The 12,406-nt window shown below is 42.6% G+C and overlaps 1 protein-coding gene across 1 annotated transcript; it reads left to right on the forward strand.

Annotated features, from left to right (window-relative positions):
- The first annotated feature begins 9,311 nt into the window (after positions 1-9,311).
- On the forward strand, positions 9,312-11,678 carry LOC131323775 (uncharacterized). Its single transcript, XM_058355618.1, has 5 exons — positions 9,312-9,839; positions 10,074-10,422; positions 10,506-10,622; positions 10,668-10,819; positions 10,908-11,678. Exons 1-5 carry the CDS (start codon positions 9,312-9,314, stop codon positions 11,676-11,678), a joined length of 1,917 nt encoding a protein of 638 aa, XP_058211601.1.
- The last annotated feature ends 728 nt before the right edge of the window (positions 11,679-12,406 follow it).

The following is a 12,406-nucleotide window of genomic DNA, read 5'->3' on the forward strand; positions in this document are numbered from 1 at the left end:
AGAGGTATAACAGCCTCTGTTCCATAGGCCAATGAATAGGGGGTCTCTCCCGTAGACCTCCTAGGCGTTGTTCGGTGAGCCCATAAAACTAAGGGTAACTCGTCTGGCCATTTCCCTTTGGCTTTGTCCAACCTCTTCTTGATCCCATCAAGGATAGTTTTATTAGACGCCTCTGCTTGCCCATTACTCTGAGGGTAGGCTGGGGTGGAATATTAATTTCGTATTCCATACTGGGCACAAAAAGCCTTGAATTTCTTCTGAAATTGGGATCCATTGTCTGTGATCAATGAGTAAGGGACCCCAAAGCGAGTGATGATGCTTTTCCACACGAACCTTTCTATCATGGGTTCAGTGATTTTAGCCAGTGGTTCTGCCTCAATCCACTTAGTAAAATAATCAGTTGCTACCAACAAGAATTTTTGATTCCCAATTGCTTTGTGTAGTGGACCCACGATGTCCATCCCCCATTGAGCAAATGGCCAAGGACTTGTCAGAGGTACCAGATCCTCGGCGGGTGTTCGAATCATTGGTGAGAATTTTTGATACTTCTCTTAAATCTTCACATACACCTTTGCATTTTCCTGCATGTGTGACCACCAGTAGCCTTGGGTAATTGCTCGGTGGGCAATGGATCTGCCTCCAGCATGGCTCCCACATGTTCCCTCGTGGATTTCATTAAGAAATTTCTGCACCATCTCAGGATGCACACATAGCAAATATGGGCCTGTAAAGGATTTCCTGTATAACTTATCCTCTGGGGACAACCAGAACTGAGCAGATTTGATTCTAATCTTGTGAGCCTCCTTTTTGTCAGAAGGGAGTATCTCATCTCGTAAGAACTCCATGATTGGGTCCATCCAACTTGGTCCTTGGTTCACGTCCAAGACCAAGTCTACGTTCCTCCCAATGCTCGGCTTATTCAGATATTCTACTGCCACCTTCCTTTTGAACTCAGTTGGGACAGCTGCAGCCAACCAAGCTAATGAATCTGCATGAGCATTCTGTCCAGAGCTTATCTGTTCAATATACACCCTCTCGAAGGTATCAAGCAAGTCCTTGGCTGCCTATATGTAGGCCATCATCTTTTCATTTCGAGTTTCGTATTCACCGGACAGCTGGTTCACCACAAGCTGTGAATCACAATACACCCTAACCCGTTTTACTTTTAGGGTCTTTGCACTCCGCAATTCAGCCAAGAGTGCCTCATACTCTGCTACATTATTCGATGCACTGAATCCAAGCCGAACAGATAGTTCAATCAGCACTCCTTCAGGAGGAAAAATGACAACACCAATTCCAGAACCAGTATTACATGCTGATCCATCGACGAATAGCTTCCATTCCATAGGATCCTGTTCGGCTAAGGGTTGATTCTTCATGGGTGATGTCTCTATTGCCTGCTCCTTTCTCGTAAGAGGCAGAGGAGCCACCGTGGGAGAAAACTTTGCCACAAAATCAGCCAATACTTGGCCTTTGATTGCCGTTCGTGGCTGATAATCGATATCATACTGGCTCAATTCGACAGACCATGTCGAGATCCTTCTCGAGAAGTCTGCTTTTCGTAGCAGTGATTTTAATGGAAACTCTGTGTAAATCACAACTTTGTGACTTTGGAAGTAGTGTGGCAGTTTCCTTGTGGCTGTCCTAAGTGCCAGGACAAGCTTTTCTAACGGCAGATATCTCGTTTCTGCATCTAGCAGTGTCTTACTAACATAATAAATAGGGATTTGTTCCATCCCTAAGTCCCTCAACAGAACTGCACTTACTGCATGCTCGGAAATAGCTAAGTATAGAATTAAAGACTCACCTTGTTGCGGTGTTGACAAAAGTGGGGGCTCGGCCAGATACTTCTTCAGGTCCTAGAAGGCTTGTTCACACTCTGCTCCCCATTCAAATCCCTCCCTCTTTTTCAGCAATTGAAAAAAGGGTCTGCACTTGTCACTTGACCTGTTGATGAACCTATTAAGTGCTGCAACCATTCCAGTCAACCTTTGGACTTCTTTTGTGGTTTTGGGACTTTGTAGCCTCTGTAGGGCAGCAATCTGATCGGGATTAGCCTCTATCCCTCTCATGGTTACCAAATGACCCAGGAACTTTCCTGAACCAACTCCAAACGCACATTTCGAAGCGTTGAGTTTCAGTTTGTACTTCCTCAAGATTTCGAAAACTTCTTTCAAATCAGTTATATGCCCCCGTTTCTCTTGACTCTTTACCACCATATCATCTATGTAGACTTCCACAGTCTTTCCAAGGAGCTTCTTGAACATGATAGTTGCAAGTATTTGGTATGTTGCCCCAGCATTTTTTTAGCCCAAACGGCATAACACTATTGCAGTACAACCCTCGTGGTGTGATAAACAAAGTCTTCTCTTGATCAGGGCCGAACATAGCAATTTGATGATACCCTCGATATGCATCGAGAAAACTCATTCGCTCATAACCAGCGGTTGCATCAACCAACTGGTCAATTCTTGGAAGAGGAAAACTATCCTTTGGGCACGCTTTGTTTAGGTCTGTGAAGTCTACGCAGACACGCTACTTCCCATTCTTTTTCTTCACCACAACGGTGTTGGATAACCATTCTGGGTAGTAGACCTCGCGTATCGCTTTAGCCTCCAATAAACGATCGACCTCTTCTATTACTGCATCCACATGCTACACGGCTGCCCTCCTCTTTTTCTGAATGATCAACTTTTGTTGAGGATCAATGTTTAAATGGTGACAGATCACATCTGCATCCACTCTGGGCATCTCCTCTGGTATCCATGCAAATACATCAACATATTCCTTCAAAAATCTTATTGATTCAGCCTTTTCCTCTGCTGGTAATGATTCCCCAATTAAAAAATATTTCTCAGGATCAGTTTCGTTGATCTGAATCTTCTCCAAGCCTTCAACCACTTTTTCAGCCGGACTTCTTCCAACATCCTCGATAGTTGGTTGGTCTGGTATTTCTAATGTATGAACGTGGTGGACCTTTGGGGCTTTCTTAATGATTGAAATCAAACATTGTTGTGCCACTTTCTGATTGCCTCTGAGCACTTCAACCCAATTCGATCCTGGGAATTTTACCATCTGGTGATAAGTCGAGGAGACTGCCCTCATCTTGTGCAACCATTTCCTTCCTATAATCGCGTTATAGGAAGAGGGAACATCGACTACTAAGAAATCCGTCCTCAACACCAGTGACCCAGCCCGAATAGGTAGTGTTACCTTTCCAAGGGGCCAGACTGCTCCTGCACTGAAGTCGATCAGGGGTGTTGTAGATTGCTCTAAATCTGTTTGGGCCAATCCCAGCTTCTTGAACGCATCGTAGTACAACACCTCTGTACAACTTCCTGAGTCCACAAGAATCCTCTCAATGTCATATTCCCCAACTCGTAGGGTTACGACCAAAGCATCATTGTGGGGTATTTAGACCTCTCCCAGGTCATTATCACTGAATGCCAAGCTCTCATTGCATACATCAGTCTCTCGCCCTCTCTTGTTTCCCAATCGCATCATGTGCTGATCGTGCTTGACTTGCCTTTATAACAGCCTAACCTCATTTCTCGTATAAGGTGTGGCCAACCCATGTATCATATGGATTATTCCTTTAGGGTTTTGCTCATAACCCAGCTCCATAGCTTTCCCTTTCTCCTTTGGATCCTCCTGGATAAATTCCTTGAGATAGCCTCGAGAGACCAAATCATCAAGGTGCCTCTTGTACATCTCGCAGTCCTCGGTCATATGGCCCCAATCTTTATGGTAACTGCAGTGCTGATTTGTAGCACGCTTTGCATCCTTGTCTCCGCCTAGACTTGGTGGCCATTTAAAATATGGCTGATTCTTTATTCGATAAAGAATCCTATAAATTGGCTCCTTCCAAACTGTAGTGATGGAAAAGAAAGATTTGGGGTCAGAAGCTTGCTTATCCTTGTACGGCTCTTTCTTAGCCTGCCCATACTCCCTTCTCTCTCTATAAGTCTTGGGCTCTGGCTTATCCACCTTTTTGGCAGATGCTTTCGGCTGTTCGGCAACCGTCCTGCCATCCTCACGGAGTATGTCATCCTCCATTCTGGCATGTTGCTCTATTCGTTCCATCAATTTAGCCAGTGTGGCTACCGGATGTTTATTCAATGAACGACGCAACTCTCCCCGAACAGGCAAACCAGTCTTGAAGGTAGCAATTGCGTACTCCTCACTGCAACTTTCAATCTCGTTGAAAGTCTCCCAATACTTCTTTGCATAATCCCTGATTTGCTCGTTCTCCTCCTGTTTCATGGTGGAAAGACTCTCAAAGGTCTTTGGGGCTTTTCTGCTTGTCAAGAACCGAGCAGTGAATTCCTCGGCCAACTGCCTCCATCCTCATATGGATCGTGGGGCCAGTTTATGAAACCAGGATAAAGCCACCTTGCCAAGACTGGAGGGAAACATCTTGCACAAGTTGGAATCATCCCCTTCATGCATAAACATAGCCTGTTGATAATGCTGTATGTGAGCCACGGGATCCGTATTTGTCTCGTAAAGTACAAACGCACCGTGCTTCACTCTGCTCGGCAACCTAGCCTCTTGTAGCCTCTTTGTAAATGGGGAGGCTGCAATATTACTTAATGCCTTGCGTGCTGCTTCTAGTGCAGTCACTGTCCCATCCTCGAACTCCTTTGACTTGTGAGCCATGGCTTTGGCCCAATCAGCATCAGGTCTCTCGTACCTGTCTCGATGGTGTTTCCTTGTTCCCTCCTCTTCGGGGGTGGAACTTCCGTCTCTGCTTCTCCTTTTTCGTGAAGAAGCCCTTCTCTCTGGTGTTTGGGTCTTGCTTCTCTCTTTTCGTGGAGAAGCTCTATGTCGCTTTGGGGTTGAACTTCTGCTTCTGCTCTTTCTTCCTCGTGAAGGAGCTTTTCTGTATTGTACCACAGCATACCCACTGCCTCTAGAATTTCTTCGAGATAGTCCGGAATCCTTCGGATGTTCCCTGATTCTTTCTAATTCTCTGATCTCATGCTCTCATTTTTTAATCAGTCGAGCATACTCCTCGACTTTTTACCTCTTTTTATCAAGAACGTCGTCGCTACGGTGCACACTCCTGGAGTGCGCGATCGATTCATCCCTTCGATGGGATTTACTCCTTCTCGTGGATCTCGATGCCGTCTCTCCCTCTCTATTTTTTGAGTTGTCATGGATGGTAAGGGGGCGGCCCTTACTCGTGGTCCTCCTGTGCCCACCCTGGGGCTTTCTCGGAGCCCCAGGTGGTGATTTATCCCTTCCTTCATCTAACACATCTTTTGGGTCATGCGGTGTTGCTGTATTTACTTCTACCATAGTCGTATTTCAAAAGGGAACTCTTTCGTTTCCCACAGACGGCGCCAATTGTAGGGGGATGAAAACAATTGATGCTTCGGATCAACTGGACTGCAACGGCTTACTCGTGCCTCTTCACCGGAACCCTAATTCGTCATCGAAACCCTAATCTGCAAAATAGACAGGGGGTGAGCGCACCTTTGCCTCTTGTGGCAAAGGCCCTCCGATGCCAAAGTTAGTATCACGTACTAGTAGTCAAACCCTAATTATCAGTAGGAAAGCAATAAGAATGTAAAGTATTTCGTACCTTTTACCTCTAGGTTTACCTCTTATTTATAGATTTTCGTACGCTTGTTGCCCAAGCATCCCTATTTCCATAGGATTCCCAACTCGTATAGGAAACCCAGTATATCAAGGATTCTCGTTTCCTTTATCAGTTTATTAGAGAAGAGCCCTTTTAGGATTCTTTTCCATTATTGGCCGAACATCCCATTCTCATTGGGTATCTTTCTCAGACCCTATATTCTCGGGATCTTTATTCCTTAACGGAACACCACTGTTTCTGGATTCTTCCAGAATGTTCCCTATGCTCCAATACTTGACTGAAGTTCTTTCCTTTGTTCGGTCATCTCGTTGCCGAACAGACTTCCTGGACCAGATACTTCACATGTAACTTGGTCCTAACGTAAACAGAATGTTTCTATCTGCCGAACAGTTTTAGTTTACACCACTGACTTCTCATGTCATTGGCCCTTAATTAGCCGAACAGACTGCATGGATCAATGACTTCCCATATCATTGGTCCATTTCGCTGTTCACCGAACTGCCTGGCGGTATGTCCTGTCGTACTTACCACGTGCTCCCAAATATCACGTGTTCGGCAACTAAATGTATGTGCTCGGGAATATCTCCCTACAGGAAAGATTAAGCTACCATCCCTCATTGCACCGCCATTGGCGCTACAAGAGTTATACGATGGCAATGATGAGCGATCAAAATCATTTCGTCATCATAGTCGAGAGTATAATGCAACTAATGCTTTTACAAGTCTTGGTGCTAAATTAGATACAAGAGTGCTTAACGGAAGAGGGCCTTTATCGTTCACTATCCATGGTGAATTACGTCATCGAATGGGATCATTGCTGCCACAGCCAGGGAATGAAGTAATTTATTCTCAGCTGTACATATACGACCCTGAGTCTGCTCTAAATGCTCGCAATCACAGAAATTCGCACTTGAGAAGAGATGTCCTCAAGACAATTCAAGATAGTTTGTTGGCATTTAATCCATTTCCTGATAAATTTCTTCGAGCTTTTGAGATTTTGAATCAATCTGAATCAGTGGGACCAAATTTACCTGCTTATCTTCATTATAGTTCATCAACCGATCGTTGGAGGTATAATCTCCCAACAACAGATGAGATTGCAATAATTCTACCTGGCAATGGAACCGAGAAAAGTGGAATGAGAGATATTGTGTTGCATTTGAGAGGAAATAATAGGCTAATGCGAGTTAATGAATGCCACCCGACTTATTTACCATTGCATTATGTTTTATTGTTTCCCCGTGGTGAGCTTGGATGGGAACCTAAGATGAGACATTGGGATGTACGAACCAAACAATACACAAATAAAAGACTGACTTAAATGGAATTTTATAGCTTTCGTTTGTTTCAACGGGACTCGGAGTACTCAACCATTTTACGAGCTGAGAAACTATTCCAAGAGTTTATCGTAGATGCATGGGCAGCAACTAAGCAAAATCGATTGAACTTTCATAGGTTGAACTAAGGAAAAATTCGATTCGAACTTTACCATGATCTCGCAGATATTGGTCCTGATGGGTTGGGGCCTGGTCAAGTTGGTAAACGAATTATTTTGCCATCTTCGTTCCCTAGATGTCCCAGATATATGTTCCAAATATTTCAGGATTCAATGGCTATCACACGGCACAATCAACATCCAGACATTTTCCTAACAATGACTGCCAATCCCAATTGGCCTGAAATTACTGAGGCTTTGCTACCACATCAAAAAGCTGTTGATCGTCCAGATTTGGTTGCACGTGTTTTTGAGTTGAAGCGAAAATGTTTGATGAGTGAGATAAAAAAGAAGCAAGTGTTTGGCAAAATTGTTGGATATGTCTATATAATTGAGCACCAAAAACGGGGGCTACCGCATATGCATTTACTTTTGTTTCTCCAAGGTTCAGACAAAATACATACATGTGCTTAGGTCGATAAAGTAGTATGTGCTGAATTGCCAGATCCTATAGAAGACCCTTCACTTTTTGATATTGTTAAGGTATGAAGTCTTTTTATTTTTTTGTTGGTCTTTTCTATGTCCTAACTATGATTTTTTTTTAAAATATTGTTAAGGGTTGCATGGTTCATGGACCATGTGGTGCTCAAAATCCTCAAGCAGCATGTATGGAAAATGGAAAATGCACTAAGAAATACCCCAAAGCCTTTTCGGAAACAACTACACCGGACCAAGATGGATATCCAATCTATCGACGTCGTAATGATGGTAAGGTGTATATTGTTAGGGGTCAACCAGTTGATAACAAGGATGTTGTTCCATACAATGCTTACTGATAAGTAGGAAATAACCTCCCAAGGTCAGCCCAGACCAGGAAGCCTAACACAACATGAAGGGTCATGTAGGGGACCTAGTGACATGGAGCTTAGCTTGAAGAACTGAGCTCAGTGGACCAGCCTAAGGGCAAAGGTCATCCCAAGGTCAGCCCAAACCAAAGAGCTCGTGAGCACAGCCTTAAGGGCTCGAGCTAGAGTCCCAAGAACATGGAATCTTAGCCTATAATAGCTAGCCTCTATTAAACCAGTCCAAGGACGGAGGCCAGCTCACGAACACAGCTCATAGAAAGATACCGAGCTCAGCTCACCAGGTGAGCTCGAAAAATATGACAAACCTGCAGCTAGACTTATGAGACACTCCATGCAAGAGGTTCGTACAGTCGAAAAGACTCAGAGAAGTCGGACTCTTATTCCCCTTCTAGAATATCCAAGGCCTTATCTCATCCCAAGAGATGAGGCTGCGAATCCTAAGGGATAACCGTGAGAAACCCATGCACGAAGGGAACTCAGGGAGCAGCCACAAGCCTTATCTCCTCAGAAGAGGTCAAGCCACGGTCCATAAAGGATAACTACAGAGATCCGTCCACCAATTGGACTCCTAACCTGATAAGCAGGCACAAGAGTCCAAAGGTGAAAGGACTCCTCAAACCTGATAAAGACTAAGAAGTCCTAGGTAAGGAGGACACTCCAACCTATTTCCGTCATGTGCGGATAAGCCCACGAGGTCCCAGCACCGTAAGGACTCTTAACCTGATAAGCAGGTACAAGAGTCCAAAGGTGAAGGGACTCCTTAAACCTGATTTGGACCTAAGAAGTCCTAGGTAAAGAGGACACTCCAACCTATTTCCGTCATGTGCGGATAAGCCCAAGAGGTCCCAGCACCGTAAGGACTCTTAACCTGATAAGCAGGCACAAGAGTCCAAAGGTGAAGGGACTCCTCAAACCTGATAAGAATCAGGGGATTCCTAAGGTAAGGAGGACACTCCAACACCTATCTATACCCACCACGAGCGGATGAGACTTAAGAGTCCCGGTCCCAAGGGATTCCTCCCAAAATGCCTATATAAAGATCACATCTCCACCTCACAATGGTACGCAATGCAAAAACTACAGAACTCATACTCAGTCCATACTCTCTTCTAAAGCAGATCGACTGACTTAGGCATCGGAGGGGTGATGGCAACAGCCACACCGGTGCCCATAGCTTTTCTATTTTGTAGTGCAGGTCGTTAATCGAGCATGTAGGAAGCCATTTCATCCACTGAAGGACTAGATGGATGGTTGAGGTACCCCTCTTCTGGAGGTGACCAAAAATCGCTTCATCACTTACCTTTCTAGACTATTCAATTGCCATATCAATGTGGAAATCTGCCCGGGAATGAGATGTGTCAAATATATCCACAAGTACATCTACAAAGGCAATGATCATGCAACAATGGTGTTGGGACTAATAGATGAGATCAAGGAATATCTCGATGCAAGGTATATTGGTCCAGTAGTAGCAGCTTGGCGGCTATTCAGTCATTCTATGCATGAAGAGATTCCAACAGTGGTACGTTTCGCACTTCATTTACCTGGAAAACATAATAGCCTATTTAACACTGAAGAATCAATGCAAGACATTGTTGCCAGGGCTGAGCAAGACATTACAACATTAGCTGGTTTTTTTGCATATTGTCAAGCAAATGTAGATGCACGTGCATTCACCTATCAAGAATTTCCACAACATTTTGTTTGGATAAAATCAGAAAAGAGGTGGAAACCAAGAGAAAGGGGTTTTGCAATTGGAAGAATGTACTTTATTAGCCCTAATGCTAGTGAAATATTTTATTTACGCCTCCTACTGAGTGTTGTTAGAGGACCAGAATCATATGAATGTTTACGCATAGTCAATAATATTTTGCATGACACATTTAAATCAGCATGTATTACAAGAGGACTCCTGGAAGATGACGAAGAATGGGTGCAATGTCTTGAAGAAGCTGCAATTATGAAAACTGGATACTAGTTGCGTAGGTTGTTTTGTGTTATTCTCAGCCAATGTTCTCCATCGCAACAGGCTGCATTATTGGAAAAATTTGCAATGCATATTTGTGATGATCTAGCGTTTAAAATCCAAACATTATTTTCCATTCCAAATCCAACTGCAGCATAGATTGAAGATTATGGTTTATATGTCTTGGACGAATTGCTTCAGGAATCGGGTACAAATTTAAAAGACTTTCCTCCCATGCCATTGCCTATTGTGAATTGGAGTATAGTAGTGGGTAATAGATTGATATCGGAGCATCAACAACTCATTTTTGATGCCCAGCATTCAGATGCGAATATCAATGTTGAATGTCTCAATGAAGAACAACGTGTCGTTTACACTACAATCACCACCTCGGTGTTTGAGAATAAAGGAACGACTTTTTTTCTAAATGGGGGTGTTGGAACTGGAAAGACCTTTTTGTACAATACTGTTGCCACGAAATGTCGTAGCCTTGGACACGTCGTAGTTAACGTTGCTTCATCTGGTATCGCTTCATTATTATTGGTAGGAGGTCACACTGCACATTCAACATTTTCCATTCCATTTGATGTGTTGGAAGACTCATTTTGTTTGTTTAGCAAACAATCTTTATAGGCAGAGTTGTTACAACATTGATTATATGGGATGAAGTCCCTATGCAACATAGATATTGTGTTGAAACAGTTGATCGCACACTCCAAGACATTTGCGATAATGATAAGCCATTTGGGGGTATCACTATTGTTCTCAGGGGAGACTTTCGATAAATTCTACCAGTCATACCAAAAGGAGTTCAAGAGCAAATTGTGGGAGCATCGTTGAGACGTTTTGTGCAATGGAATCGTATGCACATTTTGACATTGAATTTGAACATGCGCTTAAGTAACACAGACCTTGCGAATTCAAATTTTGCAGAATTCTTGAAAGAGGTACTCCTTTAATTGTTTTAAGAAAATCAAAAGTACTTTTCATTTTGTTATTGCTTCATCGTCTTGACTATCTCTATTATACTTTTAGATTGGGACTAATCTAGAAGAAATAGTAGAGCTTCCATCAATAATACAAAAGTGCAGATCCATTAGTGAGTTGTTATTTACTGTGTATCTGCAGCTAGCCGTAGTGGGTACCATAACACCGACCTTCCTTAATGAATGCACAATTCTTTCTGCCCGAAATGATGATGTTAGTGCTATCAATCTTGCAGCATTGAATGTTTTTCTAGGGGATACCACCACTTATTTTACAGCAGACAAAATGTCCTTTGATGATGCACATGATCATACTATCACAAATCGGTATCCTAATGAGTACTTGAGCTCATTGAATCCTTCCGGTTTGCCTCCTTTTAAATTGGACTTGAAAGTTGGTTGCCCAATAATGTTATTGAGAAACATCGCTCTAAAGGCTGGGTTATGTAATGGCACTCGATTAATGATTGTCAAATGTGCAAATCGCATAATCGAAGCTCAAATTTTAACAGGAGATAAATTTGGCAATTTGGTCTTTATTCCAAGGATATCCTTTACACCCTCTTCTTCTGGAATGCCTTTTGAGATGACAAGGCATCAATTTCCAATCAGATTGGCATATGCGATGACTATTAATAAATCTCAAGGACAGTCTGTCAATTTTGTTGGAATTGATTTGCGTACTCCAGTCTTTAGTCATGGACAACTATATGTAGCATTATCTAGATGCACATTTGGTGATCGTACAAGTGTCCTTCTCTCCAATGATACATCCCGTTCCACGACAAACATTGTGTATCCTGAGGTTTTGCTATGGTAAAAGGTACAACTTTTATTTATCTAGATGCAAGTTTAAATTTATTCATGCACACATCTAAATATCTTAAAGACTAAAGTTAGACGAGGATGAAACAAATTTTTGCTATTCGATCCCATAAATTCAGTTTATTGTGTTCTTTTGTCATGATCATCCTGAATTGTTGTCCCTTTATTTATAACCTTCAACAAATGTGTAGCCACACTCTCCTTCATAAACGGGCTAAATACACATACATTAGGTAGGCAATTAGGTTCGAAGAGGGTTAAATTGCTAAACTGCATTAGAAAAATTTTGTGGACTAATGTCCAATTTGTCGTAGTTAGTTCATGTTTCCTAATATTTCTATCTAATATTTAGTATTCTTAATTCTCACTTTTCAAACTATTAACTCGGAAAACTTTGCAGGAGCTGAATTTGGGTCCTTCCACACACTATTTACTCAAGGATTGTATAAGGAACTCTGATGGAAGACTCAGTTTCTACTTCACCTTCATTTTATACCTCGATTTTGTTTTTTCCCCTTCCCGTTGTACCTTCATTTTTTTGGAAAGAAATCACGAGAATTGTAGGGACCCAATGGCTTGGATTAACTAGATCCAATTGTCTTTTTCCTTTTGTCCCCTTAAATTGTGGTCAAGAAGCCTATTTTTGCATATACAAGTTGACAGGTCAATTGTTTTGAGTAATAATTTTCACACCTTTCTTATGCATTATAACTTTTGGTTGAT

Source organism: Rhododendron vialii, chromosome 4a, assembly GCF_030253575.1.
Source record: "Rhododendron vialii isolate Sample 1 chromosome 4a, ASM3025357v1".
In the NCBI taxonomy this organism is placed as follows: domain Eukaryota; kingdom Viridiplantae; phylum Streptophyta; class Magnoliopsida; order Ericales; family Ericaceae; genus Rhododendron; species Rhododendron vialii.